General features: G+C 38.5%; 5 protein-coding genes across 5 annotated transcripts; 4 read left to right on the top strand and 1 right to left on the bottom strand.

The window, feature by feature from the left end:
• Window positions 1-930: 930 nt before the first annotated feature.
• LOC125580550 (probable receptor-like serine/threonine-protein kinase At4g34500) lies at window positions 931-3975 on the top strand. The gene is made up of 7 exons (XM_048745162.1): window positions 931-1600; window positions 2548-2652; window positions 2744-2866; window positions 2950-3120; window positions 3193-3322; window positions 3399-3611; window positions 3694-3975. The coding sequence occupies exons 1-7, from the start codon at window positions 1068-1070 to the stop codon at window positions 3763-3765; spliced, it is 1347 nt and encodes a 448-aa protein (XP_048601119.1). The 5' UTR covers window positions 931-1067; the 3' UTR covers window positions 3766-3975.
• A 329-nt stretch (window positions 3976-4304) lies between these two features.
• On the top strand, window positions 4305-7472 carry LOC106355441 (cyclase-associated protein 1). Its single transcript, XM_048745161.1, has 10 exons — window positions 4305-4686; window positions 4780-4948; window positions 5044-5108; window positions 5504-5801; window positions 5902-6049; window positions 6144-6253; window positions 6342-6397; window positions 6487-6543; window positions 6713-6856; window positions 7046-7472. Exons 1-10 carry the CDS (start codon window positions 4378-4380, stop codon window positions 7130-7132), a joined length of 1443 nt encoding a protein of 480 aa, XP_048601118.1. The 5' UTR covers window positions 4305-4377; the 3' UTR covers window positions 7133-7472.
• A 1816-nt stretch (window positions 7473-9288) lies between these two features.
• On the top strand, window positions 9289-12917 carry LOC106355356 (glucan endo-1,3-beta-glucosidase 7). The gene is made up of 6 exons (XM_013795352.3): window positions 9289-9482; window positions 9584-9879; window positions 9982-10350; window positions 11399-11746; window positions 12083-12344; window positions 12539-12917. Exons 1-6 carry the CDS (start codon window positions 9422-9424, stop codon window positions 12718-12720), a joined length of 1518 nt encoding a protein of 505 aa, XP_013650806.2. The 5' UTR covers window positions 9289-9421; the 3' UTR covers window positions 12721-12917.
• A 4219-nt stretch (window positions 12918-17136) lies between these two features.
• On the bottom strand, window positions 17137-19076 carry LOC125580866. The gene is made up of 9 exons (XM_048746113.1): window positions 18809-19076; window positions 18608-18698; window positions 18403-18527; window positions 18253-18334; window positions 18062-18179; window positions 17817-17974; window positions 17625-17739; window positions 17360-17545; window positions 17137-17283 (listed from the first exon to the last, which is right to left on the bottom strand). Exons 1-9 carry the CDS (start codon window positions 19074-19076, stop codon window positions 17137-17139), a joined length of 1290 nt encoding a protein of 429 aa, XP_048602070.1.
• Window positions 19077-20349: 1273 nt separating this feature from the next.
• Window positions 20350-22965, top strand: LOC106355793 (guanine nucleotide-binding protein subunit beta). The gene is made up of 6 exons (XM_013795701.3): window positions 20350-20750; window positions 20829-20923; window positions 21451-21875; window positions 22049-22406; window positions 22505-22618; window positions 22716-22965. Exons 1-6 carry the CDS (start codon window positions 20645-20647, stop codon window positions 22749-22751), a joined length of 1134 nt encoding a protein of 377 aa, XP_013651155.2. The 5' UTR covers window positions 20350-20644; the 3' UTR covers window positions 22752-22965.
• The last annotated feature ends 294 nt before the right edge of the window (window positions 22966-23259 follow it).

Below are 23259 nucleotides of genomic sequence, written 5' to 3' on the forward strand. Positions count from 1 at the left end.
GGCCTAAGCTCTTCTCTAGCACATCGATCACGGCTCTGCCTCCAGAAAGAATACAAAATGGTCAATAGCGAGTTTGAAGTCAGGGACGCAGTGGCGGAACTGAATATATTTTTGACTATGATGATGTTAAATTTATATTATTGTATCCAAAACATTTTTTTACAAATAAACGGGGGCATCTAAAAATTTATATATAAATTAGTGGGATTTTGCCAAATTTTGACTAAATACATATTAATTTTAGGAAAAACAGCTAAATTTTTTCCCCCCAATTTTACTGGGCTCACTTGTTCGAGAGCAGAACCGCGGATCCACCAATCCTAACACAACAAATCAGGGATCAACATTGCTTTCTTGTTACCAAAGTACCAGTTCAAATTTCAAGCTTGCATATCGATCTAGGAAACAAAAGGAATCTTCATTACGTGAAAATGGGCTTGGGTTAGGCCCAATTCTTTCATTGACACACAAATTTTGTTCTGCAGTTTATTATTATATTGCATGGACTCGGCACATTACAACGAGATATAACATTTTTCATTCGTGGGAAATGGGCCGTCTTTTCTCGAGATACTTCCACGAAAATATATTTAAAAACAGCTCTATTCTTTTAAGATCCCTAAGAAAAAAAATACTGGTATTATTGTCCAATAATATAGGTCGGAGCACCAAACATTATATTCTTAAACATTAATTAATCGATTTTGATTAGGAACGGCGTACAATTAACGATTTAATGGAATCCAGCTATTAAAATACGAATAAAGATTACAGTGTTACGAAAAACAAATACGAAACAAATATTACATGCGTAAGTTGTAAACACTCGCGTACTGTATACTCCTTGAGCGTCGAGATATTTAGCTTACGCATAGTCGTGTGGCATTCTCGTGATAAAACGATAATCCCATGTCTTAATAGAACACTCGCTTTTACTACCCGTTGCGGTCGTCTTGTCTAAATCACTTTGCAACGTTTTTGTGAAAGCTATCTTCTTTTGCTCCCAACGTTCTTTCTTTTATTTCTTCTTCCAGAAAACAACTCTAACAACAAGTCCCATTCTCGCCATGTCTGGTTCTAGCGACTCGGGTTCCCACAAGTTCTCGACTAAATCCACCATCTTCGGCCTAAACCTCTACTTAGTCGTCGCGATATGTTCCGTCTTCCTACTGCTGATCTCGCTCTTGATCTTCCTCTTCGTCTGCCTGAACCGAGTCTCACGCGCGCGTAGAATGCGCGTGAAACACAGCTCCGGATCCATCCCTCTGGCCTCTAAGGAGACAACGGAGATCAAGACGGTCGGAAAGTATCTGAACTGCGACGAGTCGATGAGGAAAGTCGAAAGCGAAGTCGTCGTGGTCGCCGAAGCGACGAGCAAAGAAGCGAGCGGCGGGTTCGATGATATGTCGGTGGCTTCGAGCGGCGACGTAGGTTCCGAGGTGATGGGATGGGGGAGATGGTACGGCTTGAAAGATCTGGAGATTGCGACGCGTGGCTTCTCCGATGAGAACGTGATCGGGGAAGGAGGATACGGCGTCGTTTATAGAGCTGATTTTTCAGACGGTTCGGTCGCTGCAGTAAAGAATTTACTTAACAACAAGTAAGTTTTCGAAAATGTTGTTACTAATCTTCAGATTAGATTAGATCATTTTGTTGATAAATTAGATTTATTTGAAAAATTTAGATCTTTATTCGAGTATGTATTAAATATTATTGCTCGTTCTGACAATTCTCATTTACTCCGTTTCACGGACTCCGTAATTCTGGGGTCAAGGCTCCATTGGTACTTGGATTTAATAAGCTTTTGAAAACATTATTTTATATTTTCTTCCGACAAGTGTTTTGTTTAGAAAAAACACATTTTCTCCGCATTAGTTATTTGAGATTTTGACTTTTTAATATACCAAATGAAATTATTAAGTTGTAAGCATTATCGACATTCTTTTTTCTTCTTCTTAGTATATGTCAATTGTCAAGTACCATACTTTTGCTACCATTGAACTGTATATTGCTGTTTTCTAGGTAATGTTTAGTGAAACTAAACAAAAGTAAACGTTAATTATTTAATTAGTTGTGCTTTGTTCTTTATTCTCTATTAATTTTTTCTTTAATCTTTTCCTTTTGTTTTTGGTCTTTATCTTCTCTTTTGTTTTAGTTGTTTACCTTTAGGTGATGAGATGGTCTTACTAGTATATAAAACTAGCTGGAAAATGAGATACCAGTGAATCAAATAGCCTGAAAAGAATCTGCTAAGTTTGCTTTCTGTGTTTGGTCACTTCATTGTTCCAACTTATTTTATAATTAATAAAATATGGATAAACCTTCTATTTAGGTAGCAAGATTGTAGAAATCTATTTATATTGGTTGTTAGGTTTGGCAGAATCAGGTTGTTGGTTTTGCAGCACAACCACCCATCTTCTTTTTTACTCTCATTGTATTTGTTTTGTCAACAAGCTGAGATTTAGATATAATAAATGAATCTGGTAAATGGCTGTTCAAAGTAAAAAATAATATTGGCAAATGATGGTAAAACATTCTTTTCTTCAGGGGTCAGGCAGAGAAAGAGTTTAAAGTTGAGGTGGAAGCAATTGGGAAAGTAAGACATAAGAACTTGGTTGGTCTGATGGGTTATTGTGCCGACACTGCTCAAAGGTTGCCTAAAAAACAAATTCAAAATAAATTAGTACACTTGAATTCTTATTTATTCTAAAGAATCTTAGTTTATTTATTTTTTCTTGATTAGGATGCTTGTGTATGAATATATTGATAATGGAAACTTGGAGCAGTGGCTGCATGGTGATGTAGGTCCAGTGAGTCCTCTCACATGGGATATTCGGATGAAGATTGCCATTGGAACAGCTAAAGGGTGCGTGCAGTTTCTTCTTCTTGTCAATACATATTCTAGCTATCGATTGGCATTTTTATTAAACCTTTGCTTTTGATGAACAGATTAGCCTATTTACATGAAGGGCTTGAACCGAAGGTTGTGCACCGTGATGTGAAGTCTAGTAACATCTTGCTCGATAAGAAGTGGAACCCGAAGGTGTCTGATTTCGGTTTGGCCAAGTTATTAGGATCTGAAACGAGTTATGTGACAACTCGTGTGATGGGAACTTTTGGGTGAGCAAATTGATTTCTTGACATCTTTAAGCTTACAAGAAGTTACTGAACTTGTAAATTTTGCTCGTGCAGATATGTTTCACCGGAGTATGCAAGTACAGGCATGCTTAATGAGTGTAGTGATGTCTACAGTTTCGGTGTTCTGCTCATGGAGATTATAACAGGAAGGAGCCCAGTCGATTATTCAAGACCACCTGGAGAGGTAAGCTCATACTAACATTTTTTTCCTCAGAAGAACATAATATGTAACTGTTTGTTTATTTGTGAAAAAATTTCAGATGAACTTAGTGGATTGGTTCAAAGGAATGGTTGCAAGCAGGCGTGGAGAAGAAATCATAGACCCTAAAATCAAGAATCCACAACCTCATCCAAGAGCTTTGAAAAGAGCGTTGCTTGTATGTTTGCGTTGCATAGACCTTGATGCTAGCAAACGTCCAAAGATGGGACAAATCATTCACATGCTTGAAGCTGACGATTTCCCTTTCCGTCCTGTAAGTGTCAAAAGCTAAAAGAGATTACCTCTCTAACATGTTTATTGAGATTTGTATGTTTATTTCCTCTTATTTATCACAGGAACACAGATCAGTCCAGACAAACAAGAATGCTCATCATCACGGTGTTTCTGGGAGACCACTCGAGAGTTGATGCTATTGGCTACACAACCATATTGATAGATGTTTCCACGTTTATTCTATATTCTATATTTGAGTATTGCTTAGATTGATTCGAGTTGAAAGCAAAAGTGAAATTAGACATGAGAGTGGAGTTCAAGTTCTAAGGCTTGTTATATGTAAATATATATCATATATGTATTATACATGGACACATGGTGAACACCATAGAGCATTTCTTATCTTTTGCTTTTCTTGGCCACATGAAGAATTGAAGACAAGTAGACCTAAAGATTATATCGAACCAGTGAGCAAACAAAACCAAATTGTAAATTGTTTAGGTATTCAGATTAATAAGAGTTTAAAGTTGAACTGTATCTTAAACCGTAATTATTGTGGTTTAGTTCGGTCCGATTACAAAAATCTGATAACAACCGAATTGATTTCGGGTCAAGCAAATATACCAGCTCTAGAGATCCGACAATCCACGACCACTCCACTAACTTCGATTGGTAAAATTATCCAAAAGTCGCCACGTGGCATCACATATTCTCCTGACTTCTCCATCACCAAAAGGGAAAAATCAAATCCACTTTAATTCGATTTTCATCTAGATCTGGTGCGAACTCTGTTTGTTAAGCGAAGGATGGATGAGAGTTTGATCAAGCGCCTGGAAGCTGCGGTTACGAGGCTCGAGGGGATCTCAAGCACCGGAGGAGGAGGAGTTACTACTCTTTCCCGCGGAGGAGATTTCTCCGCCGCCGGCGCCGGAACCGATGCCGCCGCGTCCTCCGATCCGTCGATCCTGGCCTACGAAGATCTGATTTCGCAGTGCGTTGGCAGGGCTCTGAGCGCGGCGGAGAAGATCGGCGGACCTGTTCTAGACGTGACGAAGATCGTCGCCGAAGCGTTCGCAACGCAGAAGGATCTGCTCGTTCGCATCAAGCAAGCTCAGGTACGTGTAATCGATGAATGATAACTTCGCTTTCGTGCGTTTTGGATTGGATTGGTTTTTGATCTTTTGGATTTGGTTTTGATGTGAGAGCAGAAGCCTGACATGGCTGGGTTAGCTGGATTTCTCAAGCCGTTGAATGATGTTACGATGAAAGCTGACGCGATGACTCAGGGAAGGAGGTCTGATTTCTTCAATCACCTGAAGGCTGCTTCTGATAGTCTATCTGCATTGGCTTGGATTGCTTTCACCGGAAAAGATTGTGGTAAGCAGAGACATTTTGTTGGAGTTCAATATTTTTTTGGTAATCTTCACCGGAAATGATTGATTGTGATGTAATTTTGCTTTTCGGCCTGCAAGGTATGAGCATGCCAATTGCTCACGTGGAAGAAAGTTGGCAGATGGCTGAGTTCTACAACAATAAGGTGATAGTTAATCTTCAAACTATTTATATGATTTCATATCTTCCTTATGTAGTTTAATGCCTAGCCATAATACGGTGAAGCCACCAGGGTTTCGAGTCCCGGCTACTGGGGAATTAACATTTCGGCATCCCCAGGGACAGGGGACCGACACGCGGGCTGAAAACGTAGGCTGCTAACACGAGGCTAGTTTGGATCCACTTCTGTGGGGCCAGGATAACCCCGTATAATTAAAAAAAAAAAAAAAGCTTTTTGTGGTACAGAAAAATCAATAATTCAGCTGAAATTGTTAAAAGCTTTGGGAAAACAATTGCTTATTCAGATTGCATAAGCCTTAAATTATTGTTTGATGCTCTTTGTACTGTGTTGATTATGTGATCTATATGTTCTTATTTTAGGTTTTGGTGGAGTACCGTAACAAAGATGCGAACCATGTGGAATGGGCTAAAGCCTTGAAGGAACTTTACTTGCCTGGTTTGAGGGATTATGTGAAAAGTCATTACGCCTTGGGACCTGTATGGAATGCATCAAGGAAACCTGCTAGTGCTCCTCCTGCCAAGGGTCCACCTGGTGCTCCTGCTCCTCCCCCAGCACCGGTTTTCAGTTCTGAATCTTCCAAGCCATCATCTTCGTCCAACCAGAAACAAGGGATGTCTGCTGTTTTCCAGCAGCTCAGCTCTGGTGCTGTGACCACAGGTATGTTGTTACGTTGTATATGTCTTCATGTTTTCTGGCGCAATCTCTGTTTGGAATGTGATTCAAAATTAGTTTATTATTCCTGTTCTTTGCCTTCTAGGTCTTAGAAAAGTGACAGATGATATGAAGACAAAGAACCGTGCTGATAGATCCGGAGCAGTGAGTTCCATTGAGAAGGAAACTCGTGCAACTAAACCAGCCTTTTCGAAAACTGGACCACCGAAACTGGAACTTCAAATGGGTCGCAAGTGGGTTTTTCTAACAAATAACTTATATGGTGCAAATACAAACTATGGTAGATATACTTTAATATGGTTGTTGGCTTCTACTGGATCATATTAGGTGGGCTGTTGAGAACCAAATTGGAAAGAAGGACTTGGTTATCAGCGATTGTGATGCCAAACAGTCTGTGTATGTATTTGGTTGCAAAGATTCTGTATTGCAGATACAAGGTAAGTTTGCGCCATTCCAAGTTCAGCCTTGAAGTTAAATATCTGCTAAAAAAAATTGAGTCCTTTACTTTTGTTCTATAATCTGTAGGAAAAGTCAATAACATCACCATTGACAAATGCACCAAAATGGGTGTTGTCTTCACGGTTAGTGGAATAATACTGTTTCCTCTTACATTCCAACAGTATAAATTTATGTGATTCCTAATCATGTAAAATGTAACATGTCTGTATAGGATGTTGTTGCTGCATTTGAGATAGTGAATTGCACCAACGTAGAAGTACAATGTCAGGTTTGTTTTCTATCATCTATAGCTTTTCTAATAGCCGGAAAATATATCTTTATAAGGACAATCGCTTTTGCTTAACAATCTTATGATGTAGCCCTATAATGTCTGCAGTTTTTTTTCGAGACACTGATGCTCTTCCTTTTGTCTTTTACGTCATATGTGGTTATTGCAGGGTTCAGCTCCCACAGTTTCTGTGGACAACACAACTGGCTGTCAGTTATACCTAAACAAAGACTCATTAGAGACGGCTATAACAACAGCCAAGTCAAGTGAGATCAATGTAATGGTCCCTGGTACTTCCCCTGATGGAGATTGGGTATGCTTTCCTCTGTTCGTAACAATAAAAGTCTTTTGATTCCTTGTATTCGTCTAGTTACTTTGGGTGATACCAAAAGTCAGAAGTCATTGAGTACAAGCTTATTGTAACTAAGCAACTCGTGTCTGTGCGAGTGACATTGTTCACTGAAGGTATCATTCTCATAGTGGTTTTATCACAATATTGTAGGTTGAACATGCACTGCCGCAACAATACAACCATGTGTTCACCGAAGGGAAGTTCGAGACGACACCGGTCTCGCACTCAGGTGCCTAAGTTAAGGGGGATCTCTGTTCAGTCTGGATTTTGCTTAAATATCAGGTCTTGTTTTAACTTGTTTTCTTCAGAATCTGTTTGTTTGTGGTTCTGTCTCTAAATTTTTTTGGGATTGGAGGTTCTTTTGTTTGTTTGTTGTCATCTCGATCATCTTCTCTTTTGTTCGTCTTTGGAGGGTTTTGGATTGGATTGGATTTGGGCTTTTCCTTTTTTTTTTGGTGCGCTCATACTTTTTCGGAGTTATTGCTGATGAAATGTGAACAAATCTTGGATAGAAAAAGCTGTGGTCCTACTCTTGGAATATGCAAATTTTGTATGTATTATATCAACCTTCTTGGTCGTTTTGTTTTGGAAATTATGCGAGCGTTGGTTAAAAATCTTGAGGAAAAGTCCCAAATGATTTCAAAATGCGAATAGAAGCTTTAGTTAACCTAACAGTCGGATACAATAATTGAGTTGAAAAATTGTGAAATCACTAAAAGTTTGAAATTATCAGTTGTGGTGGGGTTGAAACGTAAAGAATGGGAGTAACACTTATGCTGGGAAGTAGCATGGAAAAGGGGGAATCATGTCATCCGCATTTTATGAGATAAAAACCTATATACATTTATCAAGCTACATAAACACGAAACTTAGCATCCTCATCCTCTTAAATTGCGAGATATTAATAAATGTCACAACCATTCTTTTCTACTTCTGAGCCCTACATGTTACGTACTTTGATCAATTTTTACGACCGTGCTTAGAGCATCGCTCTCTGTTATAGAGTTTATAAGTATTTGAAGTTTCAAAGTGTTCTTTTCTAAAATCAATACTTTAAATTTAGCTTTAAAATTATTTGTAATTTACACTATACTCTTTGTATTTGTCATAATTAATATAAATCCATAAAACTTTTGTAGATAACTAGAAATAATTTGCGATTTCAAAAGTTTAAATAGAAATACATAATTAAATATTAAACTGCAAGAAAAATACTACATTATTACATACAATTATTTTATTAATGCTACATTTTCGGTTATACAAAATTTGTTTGGACAATATTTTAGAAGTCCCGGAGAAAATTTACTAGACTATTAGTGTTGTTGTAATTTTAAATTTGTGTAATAATTATGTCTTCATGTATATATCTTCTTAAAAAAAAATTATTAAGTTTCTTTTGTAATATTCTTGTTGTCTAATTCTACTTTTAAAATATTATAAATCTTATTTTGATTTTTTAAAAAACTTTTATGTGTAAAATTTTAATTTATAAAAATAAATTTGAAATATTTAAAATATATAAAAGTTTTAAAGATTAAAACTATGAACGAAAAAAATACTTAAGAATCATATATATGTGATATATAATTAATTATAAGGACCAAGATGCAAATAAAAAGATAAAACTTCAAATTTAGAGTTTTGAGTAGTGAAACTTCAAATATGAAGTTTTACTTCTTAAAACTCTAAATTTGAAATTTCAAAATTTCTTTATTAGAGAGCAAAAAACTTTATATTTGAAGTTATAGAGTTTTTTTTGGAAATATAACACTTTAAATGTGATTCACGATCACGAACCTTCTTTTGGACAGTAAAACCTTTGTCGAAAGATACTTGCATACATTGATCTCAAAAGTTTATTTTGATAATAATATAAACAAAGAAAAGCTTTCTTTCAAAACTTATCTTGCAAAACAAGTTCTTACCGGAATGGTCTTATAATATTACAAAATAGTAGACCAAGACCGAAGACTTACACTTCAGACAGTAACACAAGTCAAACACGTGGACTGTGGAAAAACTCGAAGTTTTACTTCTAGATTTGAAGTTTTGAATTTCTAATGTAAAAAATTTTATATTTGAAGTTATAGAATTTATTTTGAAGATGCTCTCGGACACTTTAAATCTGATTCACGATCAAGAACCTTCTTTTGGACAGTAAAACCTTTGTCGAAAAGATACTTGCATACATTGATCTCAAAAGTCAATAATTTGCGATTTCAAAAGTTCATTTTGATAATAATATAAACAAAGAAAAGCTTTCTTTCAAAACTTATCTTGCAAAACAAGTTCTTACCGGAATGGTCTTATAATATTACAAAATAGTAGACCAAGACCGAAGACTTACACTTCAGACAGTAGCACAAGTCAACACGTGGACTGTGGAAAAACGAGCACAGACGTGTCTTTCTTGGAAACCCGTCTCTCTACAACGTAACCGTTACAGTAAAAAAAAAAACCTCTTTTTTTTAATCAACTTATAAAAACTCTCACAGAATCTCTGTCTCATCCTTCCTCACCATCATGGCTATCTCCATCTACTTCTCTCTCCTCCTCATCTTCCTTTCTCACTTCCCTTCCTCACGTAAGTATCCTTCTCCAATAGGACGTAGCTTTTACCCTCCATCCCTCACTCTTCTTCTTATTCAATCTAACCTTAATTTTCTTTCTATGTTTACACAACAGATGCAGAGCCATTCATCGGAGTAAACATCGGCCAAGTCGCCGACAACCTCCCTCCGCCTACAGAAACCGTCAAGCTCCTCAAGTCCTCTTCTATCGAGAAAGTGAGGCTCTACGGCGCCGATCCCGCCATCATCAAAGCTTTGGCCGGAACCGGTATCGGCATCGTCATCGGCGCCGGTAACGGAGACATTCCTTCCCTCGCCGCCGATCCTAACGCCGCCTCCCAATGGATCAACTCCAACGTCCTCCCTTTTTACCCCGCCTCCAAAATCATCCTCATCACCATCGGCAACGAGGTCCGGTCTACTCTAATTTATAAAAAAATTAATTTAATTTTACAAAATCTTAACCGGTTAAGTTACAAAAAAAAATAAAAAATCTTAACCGGTTCGTTGCAGGTGCTGATGTCGGGCGATCCGAATCTAGTGAACCAGCTACTCCCGGCGATGCAAAACGTCCAAAAAGCACTCGAGGCGACGTCGCTCGGCGGGAAGATCAAGGTGTCGACGGTGCACTCGATGACGGTGCTTGGCAGCTCGGACCCGCCATCTTCGGGTTCGTTTGCGCCCGGTTCTCAAGCCGGTTTAAAGGGGATTCTACAGTTCCTGAGCGACACTGGATCGCCTTTCACTATTAACCCGTACCCGTTCTTCGCTTATCGAGATGACACGAGACCCGAAACGCTTGCGTTTTGCCTCTTCCAGCCTAATCCGGGTCGAGTTGACGGTAACACCGGAATCAAGTACATGAACATGTTCGATGCTCAGGTAAATTAATTACAGTTGGGGCCACACGCTTTTACGAGTCTGGTCTGAAACTGATCAGTTTAATTGTGTGTCTGGTGGCTAATTTAATCTTACGCAAAATTAGCTAATGATTTAGCTAGACGTCAAAGCATAGTTTAACTATGTCGGTTAGTTTCAAGTAAATTCTTGTTGTGACACTGCAAGATGATAATTAGCAGTATTCACGTCAAAGAATATAGTTTGAACTTTTGGTTTTAAATATATACTCCCTCCGTTTCATATTAAGTGTCGTTTTAGAGAATTTTTTTCGTTACAATAAGTGTCGTTTTCGATTTTTTAATGAGAAGTTTATTAATTTTATGCAAAGTTTATTTTTCTATTGGTTGAAATATGGTTAGGTGTATAGGTAATAGTGTGTTTTTATAGAAAATGTACAAAATTAATTGTTTTCTTAATCCGTGTGCCGAAACTTAATACGACTCTTGCGATGAAACAGAGAGAGTATTTATTTTGTATATGATTTTCTTTGCACTAGATTGTAGAAATGAACTTATTCTGTCACTACTTTACAACTTAGAAAGAATCTATATTCTTATTGTACGTTAGTACAAAAGACAGTTGTTCACTTTGTATGATACGGGTCCATACCAGCCGTATGTGTCTCACTCTTAGTCTACACTTTCTTAGTTACTTCAACGCAATTTTTTTTAGAAAACATCTGATTTGGTTTTGTAATATTAAAAAACGGTAATTCTTGTTCATGTGTTGTAATAATTATCTTCTTTAGGGAATCACTCGTTGCCAGCCGTTTACTGATTTGTCTGACAGGCTGGATTCCCACTAGTTGTTTACTTATTTTAGATGTTTCGTGAAACATTTGGTTGCATTAGTCATCATCAATTCCACGTAAGGAGTGCTGAGAAAAATAATACTAAAATAGCTTAAAAAAATAGGCGAGAAATGTCTCTTCAGGTCATATATTACGTGTTTAGGACTTCTTACATAGTAGCATAAAAATTCGTCGTTACTTGCAACACACGTTACTGTCTCTTTGTTTGATCATTCGCAGGTAGATGCGGTTCACTCGGCTTTGAAATCGATGGGATTCGAGAAGGTGGAGATCGTGGTGGCGGAAACAGGATGGCCTTCACGAGGAGACCCAAACGAAGTTGGACCGAGCGTGGATAATGCTAAAGCATACAACGGAAACTTAATAGCTCATCTAAAGTCAATGGTTGGCACACCTCTCATGCCTGGGAAGTCCGTGGACACTTACATCTTCGCACTCTATGACGAGAATCTAAAGCCTGGACCATCTTCAGAACGTGCCTTTGGGCTTTTCAAAACCGACCTTTCCATCGCCTATGATGCAGGCCTTGCCAAGAGTAGCGGTAGTAGCAGCAACAGTAGTAGTCAGGTTAGATAATCTTAATCTTAATCCCAGTTCCCAAATCATTTAGGCTCCTAATTACTGAATTATACAGTTTGTGTTTACATTTAACAAAAGAACAGAATTTTGTTTACAGTAGCAAAAGCTATGGTTTTATTTGGAAAATAGTAATTACAACTTAACATGTAAAGGGCAAAATTATTATATATCATTTACTCCTAACGCAAAATGATTTAGGCTCTGATTATTCGAAATTTGTGTTTATATTAGCAGAAATTTTTCATTTAAGTAGTAAAAGTCGTGGTTATTATTTGGAGTAAAGTATCTTAAATTAGGAGGTTATGTTTTGTATCATTGAATCAGACGCCATCAGGCAAAGTGACGTCGACGGGGTGGTGTGTACCGAGGAATGGTGCGACGGATCAGCAGTTGCAAGCGAGCTTGGATTGGGCGTGCGGACAAGGAATAGACTGTGGGCCGATACAACCAGGAGGAGCTTGTTTCGAGCCAAACAATGTGGCTTCACATGCAGCTTTTGCCATGAATATGTATTTCCAAAAGTCTCCTAAAAAGCCTACGGACTGTGATTTCTCTCAGACCGCAACACTAACCTCCCAGAACCCTAGTAAGTTTTTTTCTCACATCCTATAACAAAGACTACATCACTGAACTGCATTAGGATTGGTCTGAAAATATACTATATGAAAGACACAACATCAATGTCATTTTGAGTATATACCAAACTTGCTCCATTGAACAAAAATATGTACAATGCTCATACTAATTTGTTTTTTCTTATGTTGATTTGAATATTGATAGGTTATAACAGCTGTGTCTATCCTGGAGGAGGAGGAGCAGGAAGTACAGGAGTAATGAACAAATATGTGAGCTCAGACAAATTAGAGAGTAAACAGAATGGAGCAGTTGAACCAAAAGTTTATTCTTCTCTATCTTTTCTACTCATCTTTGTTGTGTCCCTAATCTTCCATGTTAATATGTAATGGGCATAATTAGCTTCTTGAGGGTAGTTAAATTATCTACTCCCACTTCTTGTTTTCTCCCTCCCTCCTTCGTATGAGTCCTGTAATCAAAGCTGTTATTAGTTATATATAAAACTAGGATCGCCTACGGGCGGGTTGTGAAATATAAAACGATCTTGAAGCTAAAGTATAAGTATATTAAACCTTGGTTGTTCATATGTTTCATGGTATTATTGTGGTTGGAGGGAGGTATGCATGGGAGTTTGATGGTTTGTCTGATTTTTGTTATACGTTGTTAAGTAGTTGGTTGATATATGGAATTTAAGATAGCAACTATTGCTTCAGTTGTACAAACTAAATAGTGTTTCAATGGTAATAAGAAAGGAACGGATACTATTTGTGTTTTTTTTTTCATATCTGTATGAAAATTATTTAATTTTAATTGTTTCTTTGGAATAATTTTTTTTAATTATATATGTATCTATCTATATTATGTGTGTGCTGATTAGTGTTCTGTTCAGAAAAAGTTGCTACTATATTTATGTGTGTATGTAAACATATATATTTTATATACCTATATATTACTATAATTTGAGTATTTTCATTTAAAAGTATTTGAAGCACACAAAAGTATGGGAAACTAACATTGGTTTTTTTTTTTTGTTTTTTCTTTATATTGAAGCTTTCATTAATTATTTAATAAAACATAAATCTGAAAGTATTGAGCCTAAACTCAACATGATAGGGAATATGAAAAAAAAAAACTAAAACATAGAACTGAAATTATTGAGCATAAACTCAACGTGACAGGGAATATAAAAAAACTGATGGAATAAATTCCATATAATAGCTTAGATTAATATTATATAATTTCCAACCTCGGTAATAATATATACTGTATATTTGTTTATCGAAAATAATTTAAAAATAACTATAATGTTTAGTTGTGCCATTGTTTATCCTATTATGCATATGTTCTACGCTCGCTAGAATTTGGAAACTCATGTTGATCAATTATTTTGTGGGCCAGTGGGCCTACTGTTTAATGGGATCAGGTTGGGCCTATTTGGTTACGATGGAGTTGGGATTTTCCGAAACGTATATGGTGCTGAAATAGAGATTAGAAATGCTTGATATTTTTCTTTTTTTTTGTGTTCGATTAGAGTCGTAGTCGTAATTGCATTGCATGTTAATTTGTAGTGCGTAGGGAATGAAATTATGTATTTGCGTGGGTCCAACGTAACCGAAGTTATATACATGCAGTTGCAACTATCAGCTCGAGTTACCCGGTTTATATTTGAATATTTATAGATTCATATGTTAGTTATGTACGTATTTTTTTTTATATAAATTTATTTGTTTAAGGGAACATTCCAGTTACCAGAGTTAGATGAGTTTTGTTGTTCTCTTGATCGGGGAAATAACAACATGACAGGGAATATGAAAAAAAAAAAAAAAAACATAGAACTGAAATTCTTGAGCATAAACTCAGCATGACAGGGTCCTTCTTAGAAAAACTCAGAGAGAGAAATTGAGAGAGGGTTCCCGGCCGACGGCGAGGCTCCTTTAGCCACCGTCGGTCCGGTCTGGTTTTTCAAGTTTCTTTTAAACGTGGGTTATGTTTTTAGGTTATAGATCTGTTGGAATTAGTCTCGGCGGCGCACCTATCTACGGTGGCCGTCCGATTTTGTCTCGGGAAGTGATGGCTTTCTCAGCATCTTCTTCGCCGGTCTCTGGTTCCGGGAGACGGTGGCTTCTTCAGCACCGAGATCGCCGACTTTTGGTTCCGGGAGGCGGTGGCTCTCTTAGCACCGCTAGCGCCGGCTAGTTTCTTGAGTTACCTCACATCGATCTACGAATCTGAGCCTCTCTTGTTAATCTGCCTCTCGTTTCTGAATCTGATTCCGCATGCATGAATGTCGGAGATGACGATCGATTGTAGGCGGTTTTATTCTCTATTAAATTCGTAGATCCGGCTTGTTATGATTCTCGGTATGCCTTGGTTGTATACGAGTCGTGGTGGAAAGTTGGTTTTGAATGGTTTCGGCTCAGATCCGATGACGGCGTCGCGGTTAGCCGTCGTATCGCGGATTCCGGAGCCGAAGGAAGAAGAGAGGAAGGCGCGCGCTTCGCGAGGATCGAGCGGCGCTCCTCAAGCTAGGGTTTTCGGAAGTTGGGCCTTTTGGCCCATAATGTTAGTTCTGTTTTTCGCCAAGTGTATTTAGGCTTTTGTAATGTTTGGGCCCTGCCCGTTTGGGTTTTAACCCCCTTTAATAAATTCAGTTTGTGTCAAAAAAAAAAAAAACTCAGCATGACTGGGAATATAAAAAAAAAAACGGATGGAATAAATTCCATATAATAGCTTAGATTGAAATTAAAAAAAAACACGAAGACATGAATCTGGTTCAACCGCCTTCATCGTGTACTGCTAAACTCCTTAAGCAGCTGCAGAAGCTGGGTTGAGCCCTAAGGCCATCTCAAAAAACTCTGCCATGAGGTAGGCGTGGTAACATTTGAAGCAGACTGTGTTGACTCCCGGTGGATGGCAATTAAGTTCTGGTTCCATGCTTATGAGTGAGTCCACGTACACGTCCTACATTTCCACGGTAAGGTGACTCAGGGATGCCTGGACGTTTTCCCAGCTCGTCTCAACGGAGTCAAGACCAATAGCATCAGTCAGCTTGGAAAGTATCTTCTTCCCCTTATTGATCATACCCGTGGCCATGAGAAGAACACCGTAATGGTACTTGGCCTCTTTGTGGGCCCCCTTAGAAGCAATACGATGGTGGTGTAGTCCCAAAACGGGATTATCAAGATCAAAATACTCACACATACCTTTAACGTAGTGAGCATCAAGGTGGTTGGATGCCAAAAGACTTTCCATCATTTTCCCATACCCGTAAGAGATATTGGGTCACTCCACCAAAGGGGTTACGTTGAGTGTATTGGCTATCAATGGATCGTCCAGACCGAAATTGAGACTCTTGCATGTCATCATTGCGTTACAGCAGTCAGTGGAGGAGGAAGCACCGACCTTGGAGACTATGAGCCGGAGCACGTCGTCAGGCATGGCCTCGAGACGTGAGAGCGAAAGTTTGGATGGCTCCATTGATAATTGTTGGAAAGTTATACTGATTATGAGTCTTTGCTCTTGTGATGTTTGTGCAGAGGTGCAATGATTTGTTCTGTTTATATAGAAGATATAGTCTCAACGCCTTATAAATTTACTACGCATTTGAAGAACCCTAATTAATTGTAATAAAGCATTATTCCTAACGTATACCGTATGAGGTGAATCGTCAAGGCGCTGAGATGCTTAGTATGCGTATGTGTATGCTAAGTGTGTAATATAATATAGATGTCTTCGCCAAATCGTATACATAATCCTGGATGCTGCATAACGGTGTTTACGTTACAATAGCTTAAATAAATTGGAGTAATTACAATTAATATCAATGAACGACTATTCAATGTATAGGTTGTGTAAAGGAGCAGCTAAAATATCCAGAGTTTGCAAAAAATATGGATCTTTACATTAAAATATTCTTTTTATTTCTTTAATTCGATTTAGTAAAAAAAAAAAAACTTGATGTTTATGTATTGTGCACCAGTGTCATGGTGAAATTAATTAAACAAATTAATCTCAATATACATAATCGGTGGTTATAATTCAAAGCTTAGTTTTCTTGGGTTGTTTATGCTTAATGTCTTTGTTAATCCCTTGAAAACATTCGTCCATAAGGTTACCTGCGTCTCTCTGTATAGACTTCTTTGCTTCTAACCCTTTATGTTTATGTAACCATTTTAAGCTTAATTCATCATTTTATAATACAATTCTATTGCAAAACTTATATAAAACCACGGAAGGAAAATTCATCTGTTTGTGGATTGGATGATCAGCTTAGCTACGTAAATATGAAAGGATATTAATATACAACGATTAGGGTTCACACAACTTCATAACAATATATAACAATTAGGGTTCACACAACTGTACTGAAACCAGTATAAAAATTAAAACTAAATAACAGTGAAAAAGAAACCAAAATAAAACCGGAATGCTGAACACGGCAATATTAATTTAATACCGGACTAACCAAACTTCAAATTTGATCTACTCGACATTATAAAGGCATTTGTTCGCGCATGAGAAACGCAAACGCTTACTATATAGATACGTAACTAACGTCAGAAAATCCTATCTATATTTTTAAACACATATAATGTAACACAAAAATTTAAAATAAATAATAATAGGCTAACCAGAATGATAACACCTCATAATTAAAACCGAGCCGGAATGCAATGCCGTTAAAATTAAAGTGCCCATATAATGGGGAATATTCAAAACAGAAACATCCAAATATGCAAATTCAAATAAAGATGCATAAACATTAAGTAAACGATAGTCTGAACATTATTAATTGTTGATATATCTCAACCAGCACGTGCCTTCTTCACCACTTTTGACGTTCCTGCTCCAGTCTTCTTACGCGCCTTACTGGTTCCACCTTGATCACCAGCAGCAGGTGATGGCTCGATGGTCGGACTGCCAGCATCATCATCATCGTCATCATCATCTCCCTGTCCATTCATTTTATTATACAAAAACGTATATGCAATCAGCAAGCAGCTACATGTTATGGTGAATGTAACTTACATTGTTCACCACGTCATCTACTGGCAGACGACCATGATCCTCAGCAATACGTGTTATGGTGAATGTCTTGTGATGCTCGGTGAAGTTAAACGCAGTGACCCTCACTTGGAAAATGTACGTCTTTCCTTCCATGTCTGCGATGAACGGAGGTAAACCAGTGTCCTCAGGGTTCACACCGTCTTCAGCCTTTTGACAGGAAATAAGATGGTTAGTAAGATCGCGTTCAGCGTTTGACATCACGAATGTAAACAGTTATGATCCATACCAGCATCTGTGAAGCTTCGCTTGCTCGGATACTATGCAACTTCGTTAATACACTATCAAACCATACGAATGTTCCTTCTGCAGCATCATCAGATATTGCCATCTCCACACGATAGCTATATGAAGATGATAAAGGCGAGGTCAGGTCACCATCAAATGTGTAAATCCTCATATATAAAGATGCGCTACTTACCGAAGGGCCCCAACAGCATGTGAATTACTGCATACTCCACACGTGAATGCAGACTCAGTCCGCTGCAATTTTTTACCGCATTTGGAGCAAGCAACATAACACCACCCCTTATCTGTGTCAACACGGACAACCTTCCCAGTGCAAAGAAAATCAATCTTCTGCATCATATAAGCAAGACTCACATGCAAAGCGAACACCAACATTATAAATAAAAAAATACAAAATAAAACCAACAGATAGTATACCTGAGATGCAGCAGAAACGATGAAACTGCTGAGGTCAGCGATGGTCATAGTCTCCACCTTCGCATACGACTTTAACAGTGGAGCGGCCGATGGCAGACCGGTATCTCTGGCGATCAACCTACGCAGAGTATAATGATCAGGCAAGGAACAACCGAATGCACAAACATACGGTTAACAAACGACAAACATACTTGTAGAATCGAGCAGCCCCTGCTATAGTCTTCTTATCAAAATACACGTGCGTTCCCGACGTAGCGTTAAGAAACAGACGACCTACATAAATAGTAATTTTTTCTGGACTAAAGTGTTATGACATTACATGATACCACACAATTCAATACCTCCGACTATCTTGGGATTGATGCTAGTGACGACCATGACCTTCGGATCAACCCTCATAGCCTCAAGTTGTTTGTGGAAAGCGACAACCTGAGAGTCAAAGAAGCTTAAAGTGACGGTCTCATCACTGCACATATCAGAAAATCAGTTGTCATCAAACATATTCATACAATATGTTCGGAACTAATATATGAACAATAAATTTACCTTTCCAGTTTCAGAGTCACCATAACACGATTCTTCTCCTCCGGAGGATCACAAACCGTGCTCTTCACACTCACTATCTCACCTATGATGTCTACATCAAGTTCGAAGCCGGTATCATTTTCTTATAAAGTCAGACTGATTCTAACTATATACTCAGAATATCAACAACATAAAAGTACGTGTCATTTGTGATCAACATACCTGGTAGCTGATTGTTTGTATTGGCAAGACCAATCAGCTCATGTTGGTTACGGAACCGGAATGCTTCCTCGGGCAAGGGGGAGACAGGTTCAGTCAGCACTTGGAATGAGGTGGACTCGCTGAACCGGATCATCAAAGACGAATCAGTGAGCCGGAAATTCTGTGCGCATCTGGAGACATCAAAACCGGACACGAAAAACATTGTTCCGGCATGGAGCATTTCCCGGAACTGTGGGAAACGGCTAGCACTGATCGTGACTTGCATCATGGTCGACTGAAACGCAGATAAGAATCTATTAGTTACAATATACGGTGGAAATTCAAATGGATCAGTAATTATTTTTTTTTTGAACAGGAAGACGATACGGCTCACAATACCAAACCAAATCAAATATCAAATTCAACGACAAACCAAATCAACACTAATAATCACAATACGGCTCACAAATATCAAAGAACAAAGTGAAAATCTATGTATATAAATATGGAAAAAAAAACTGTGATAGAATGAACAACTCACGTTGACATCGACCATGAGCAGATCCATCCACATCAGCTCCCCACCACACTTAACGTTCTTAGCCTCCCAGAATCGAAGCAGTCTCGCCTCCACAACGGATGAGCACGCCCAGACTTGAGATCGGAAAAGAAAACCTTTGTCATAGCCATTGAGAAAGATGATGAGTAAGATTTGAGAATGAGCAAGGGTGTGAGATTAGGAAAGCGTAGAGAGCGCACCTGTGAAATCGCAACATATTTATACACGATCTAGCGGATGAACTGCACAAGAGGTTGATTCGTAGTGGGATAGGGATTAAAGTCAATTTAAGATGATTTAGAACAAAACCGTTACAGGATCTAGACAGTCGCTGCGCCGATTGTCGACGAACGAAGAAAAGGAAGGGAGCATCTGTATAGGGTTCCCGTAGCAGATTTGTATAGATGGGCCTCACGACAAAGAACATTTAGACAGAAGCACGATAGAAACATTTGATTAGCACGACAGAAACCCATGCAAAGCCCGTTTCGACAACGCTTTAGTGATACGGAGCGTATCCGACGTGTCAGTGCAGGATGCCTCCTATTTTCAACGTGTCATCCGAGCTGGCATCACCAAGAGTGATACAAAGTGTCTTTTATATATAAAAATAATTATGAACGTTCTATAATTAAAAAAATTAGATTATTGTAGTCGGTAACGGCTATTTTCCACATGCCAAGACTTTCTTTCCATTTTCATATGATTCTGAATCTATTAAAATTAGGATAAATTTCACATCCCTTTAGTTATAGTCTATAATCTTGGTTATGCAGATATGAAACAAGTGAGCTACTCCCTTTATTTATTCTTTTGTTAACTGAAAATTCAAGGAATGGCATTTTTTTCTTCTTTCAGATCTCTAATTTTCCATAATAACGAAAACACTAATTACATAAAATTTCTTAATTAGGAAAATAATATTACTAACCAAAGAAAGAATTAATCAACAAAAAAAAAAACATTAAACTCAGACACGACGTCGTTTTGGAACAGTCAATCTTCAATTGACTATAGCTACTTCTTCTCTCTTTCTATCTCTCAGGTCAGAGCCATCAACAAACAAACACCAACAACAACAACAACGAAGCGTGTCTTGACTGCTTCATCTCTCTTCTTCTTCTCCTTTCCCACGTAATTCCCCTAAAATCAACTCTCTCTAAGGTTTCAATCAACCATGAACCTTCTCCCTCTCTTCTAGACCTCTCCACCCTCTCTCTCTCTCTCTCTCTCTCTCTCTCTCTCTCTCTAATTCCCTTTGATCGGCCGACGGAGAAAGCCAAGTCCGAAACTCTATAATGTCTGTCTCCGAGCTCAAAGAACGCCACGCCGCCGCTACAGAGACCGTCAACAACCTCCGCGATAGGCTTCGACAGAGACGCCTCCAGCTCCTCGACACCGATGGTTTGCGATTTCTCTTCTTCTTCGCGATTCTTAGATCTGTTTTTTTTTTTATTTCTTTTGGGATTGAATTTTGGGCAGTGGCTAAGTACTCGGCGGCGCAAGGTCGCTCTCCGGTGAAATTCGGAGCCACGGATCTGGTTTGCTGCCGTACTCTTCAGGGACACACCGGGAAGGTGAAGTGATCTTATCTCTTATCTTACAAGTGAATTACATGTTTGATTCATTTGCTTACAAAGTTTATGTTTTTATCCTTCCAAGTATGCTTCTTTATGGAAGCTTTCTAGCTTTTGAACCCTGATGAAGGGTTTAGGGAGTGTATCTACTTTAGGGTAAACATAAAGCTTCATTCTTTGAGGAGTTTAGGTTTGGAACCAATTCATTTTTGAAGATTCTATTAGTTAACGAATTTTACTAGACTTTCCTTTTGTATGATTGAAGAATTGCAGCTGTCTATTGAGATTAACGGTTTAGGGTTTAGGGAGTGTATCCCCTTTAGGGTTAACTAAAAGCTTCGTTCTTTGAAGATTTTAGGAGGTTACATATGCTTAACCGAATTTTACTAGAGTTTCCTTATGTATGATTGAAGAATTGGAGCTGGCTAGTGAGATTAAAGGGTTTAGGGAGTGTAAACCATTTTAGGGTTAACCAAAAGCGTCAGTCTTTATGCGGAATTCAGTTTTAACATTTTGTAATTTTACAGGTTTATTCGTTGGATTGGACGCCGGAGAGGAACCGGATTGTCAGTGCATCTCAAGATGGGAGGTTAATAGTGTGGAATGCTCTAACGAGTCAGAAGACTCATGCTATTAAACTCCCTTGTGCATGGGTTATGACTTGTGCTTTCTCTCCAAATGGTCAGACTGTTGCGTGTGGTGGGTTAGACAGTGTGTGTTCTATCTTCAGTCTTAGCTCGACTGCGGATAAGGATGGGACTGTACCGGTTTCGAGGATGCTCAGTGGCCACAGGGGGTATGTTTCTTGCTGTCAGTATGTCCCAAATGAGGATGCTCGTCTGATCACAAGTTCAGGTGATCAAACGTGTGTCTTATGGGACGTGACTACTGGGCTCAAAACTTCTGTTTTTGGTGGCGAGTTTCAGTCTGGACATACTGCTGATGTACTAAGGTAGGGGATGTTGCTTCCATCTGCTTGCTTTATTACCATTTTGATTTGGAATAGGTTTGGTCCATATGATAGGGAGTTGATTTGATCTCTGTGTATGAAACTTAACATGGATGATATTATATTGTGATTCAAGTTAAAACTCATGCTCTTATACACATTTATTGTACCCCCAGTGTCTCAATCAGTGGATCAAACCCAAACTGGTTCATATCTGGTTCATGCGACACCACTGCACGCTTGTGGGACACTCGCGCTGCGAGCCGAGCGGTTCGAACGTTTCATGGGCACGAGGGAGATGTTAATACTGTCAAGTTCTTTCCGGATGGGAATAGATTTGGGACTGGATCAGAAGATGGAACATGCAGGTTGTATGACATTAGGACCGGTCATCAACTCCAGGTGTATCAGCCACATGGTGATGGTGAGAATGTACCTGTGACCTCCATTGCATTCTCTGCCTCGGGGAGACTTCTTTTCGCTGGATACGCTAACAACAACGCTTGCTACGTTTGGGATACTCTTTTGGGAGAGGTAAGCTAATTATTAATAAGTATTGAGTGGTGATAGTTGTTTTTCTTAGCTCATTGTGATGTGTAATAGTTTGAATGTGGGGGGTAATTTGCATGCAGATTGTATTGGATTTGGGGGAGCTGCAGGATTCGCACAAGAATCGGATAAGCTGTTTGGGGATGTCAGCAGACGGAAGTGCCTTGTGTACAGGAAGCTGGGATTCAAATCTAAAGGTTAGTGTCTGTAAACCAAAACTACTAACATGAGTTGTGATTAAGATGATAGACTTTTGAGGATTTTGTGTGTTTTTTTGCCCCATAAATTACACAGATATGGGCGTTTGGAGGGCACAGGAGAGTGATATGAAGAAGAGAAAAGAAACATAGGAGTCGTGTCTGAGCTGTATCTCCAGTTCTTGTGGTTTTGGTTAATATAATCTGTACTCTTTGTTTGTAATCTGTGTGAAAAAATGGGGATGGGGAAGGTGTGTGTTACTTTTGAATAGTGGAATAGAGGATCAAAACTTCCCTTGTTGACTAGTGTGCTTTTGATTTATTTATTCTTCATTTGCCTTTCCAAACCATATAGCGCACTACTGAACTTGTTATTTGCCTCCTTCAGTGTGAATACTCTAATCAATTCGTGCTTAAATCCTCAAGAGTAAAGATATGCTTAAGCTGATGTACTATCAAGCACATGAAATAAAGACAAGTGAGAAATGGAAGACTCAGACTAGTCTCCATGGACCACAATAACCTCCAAGAAACCTCCTTGAGAACACTAGTAAGATGACCTTTGTGACATAAGAGGTTCCATGATCAAGGAACTAATTATCAAACAACGTGTATGAACTCATCCTAACATGTTTACAAAG

Source organism: Brassica napus, chromosome C1 (assembly GCF_020379485.1).
Source record: "Brassica napus cultivar Da-Ae chromosome C1, Da-Ae, whole genome shotgun sequence".
Classification (NCBI taxonomy): Eukaryota; Viridiplantae; Streptophyta; class Magnoliopsida; order Brassicales; family Brassicaceae; genus Brassica; species Brassica napus.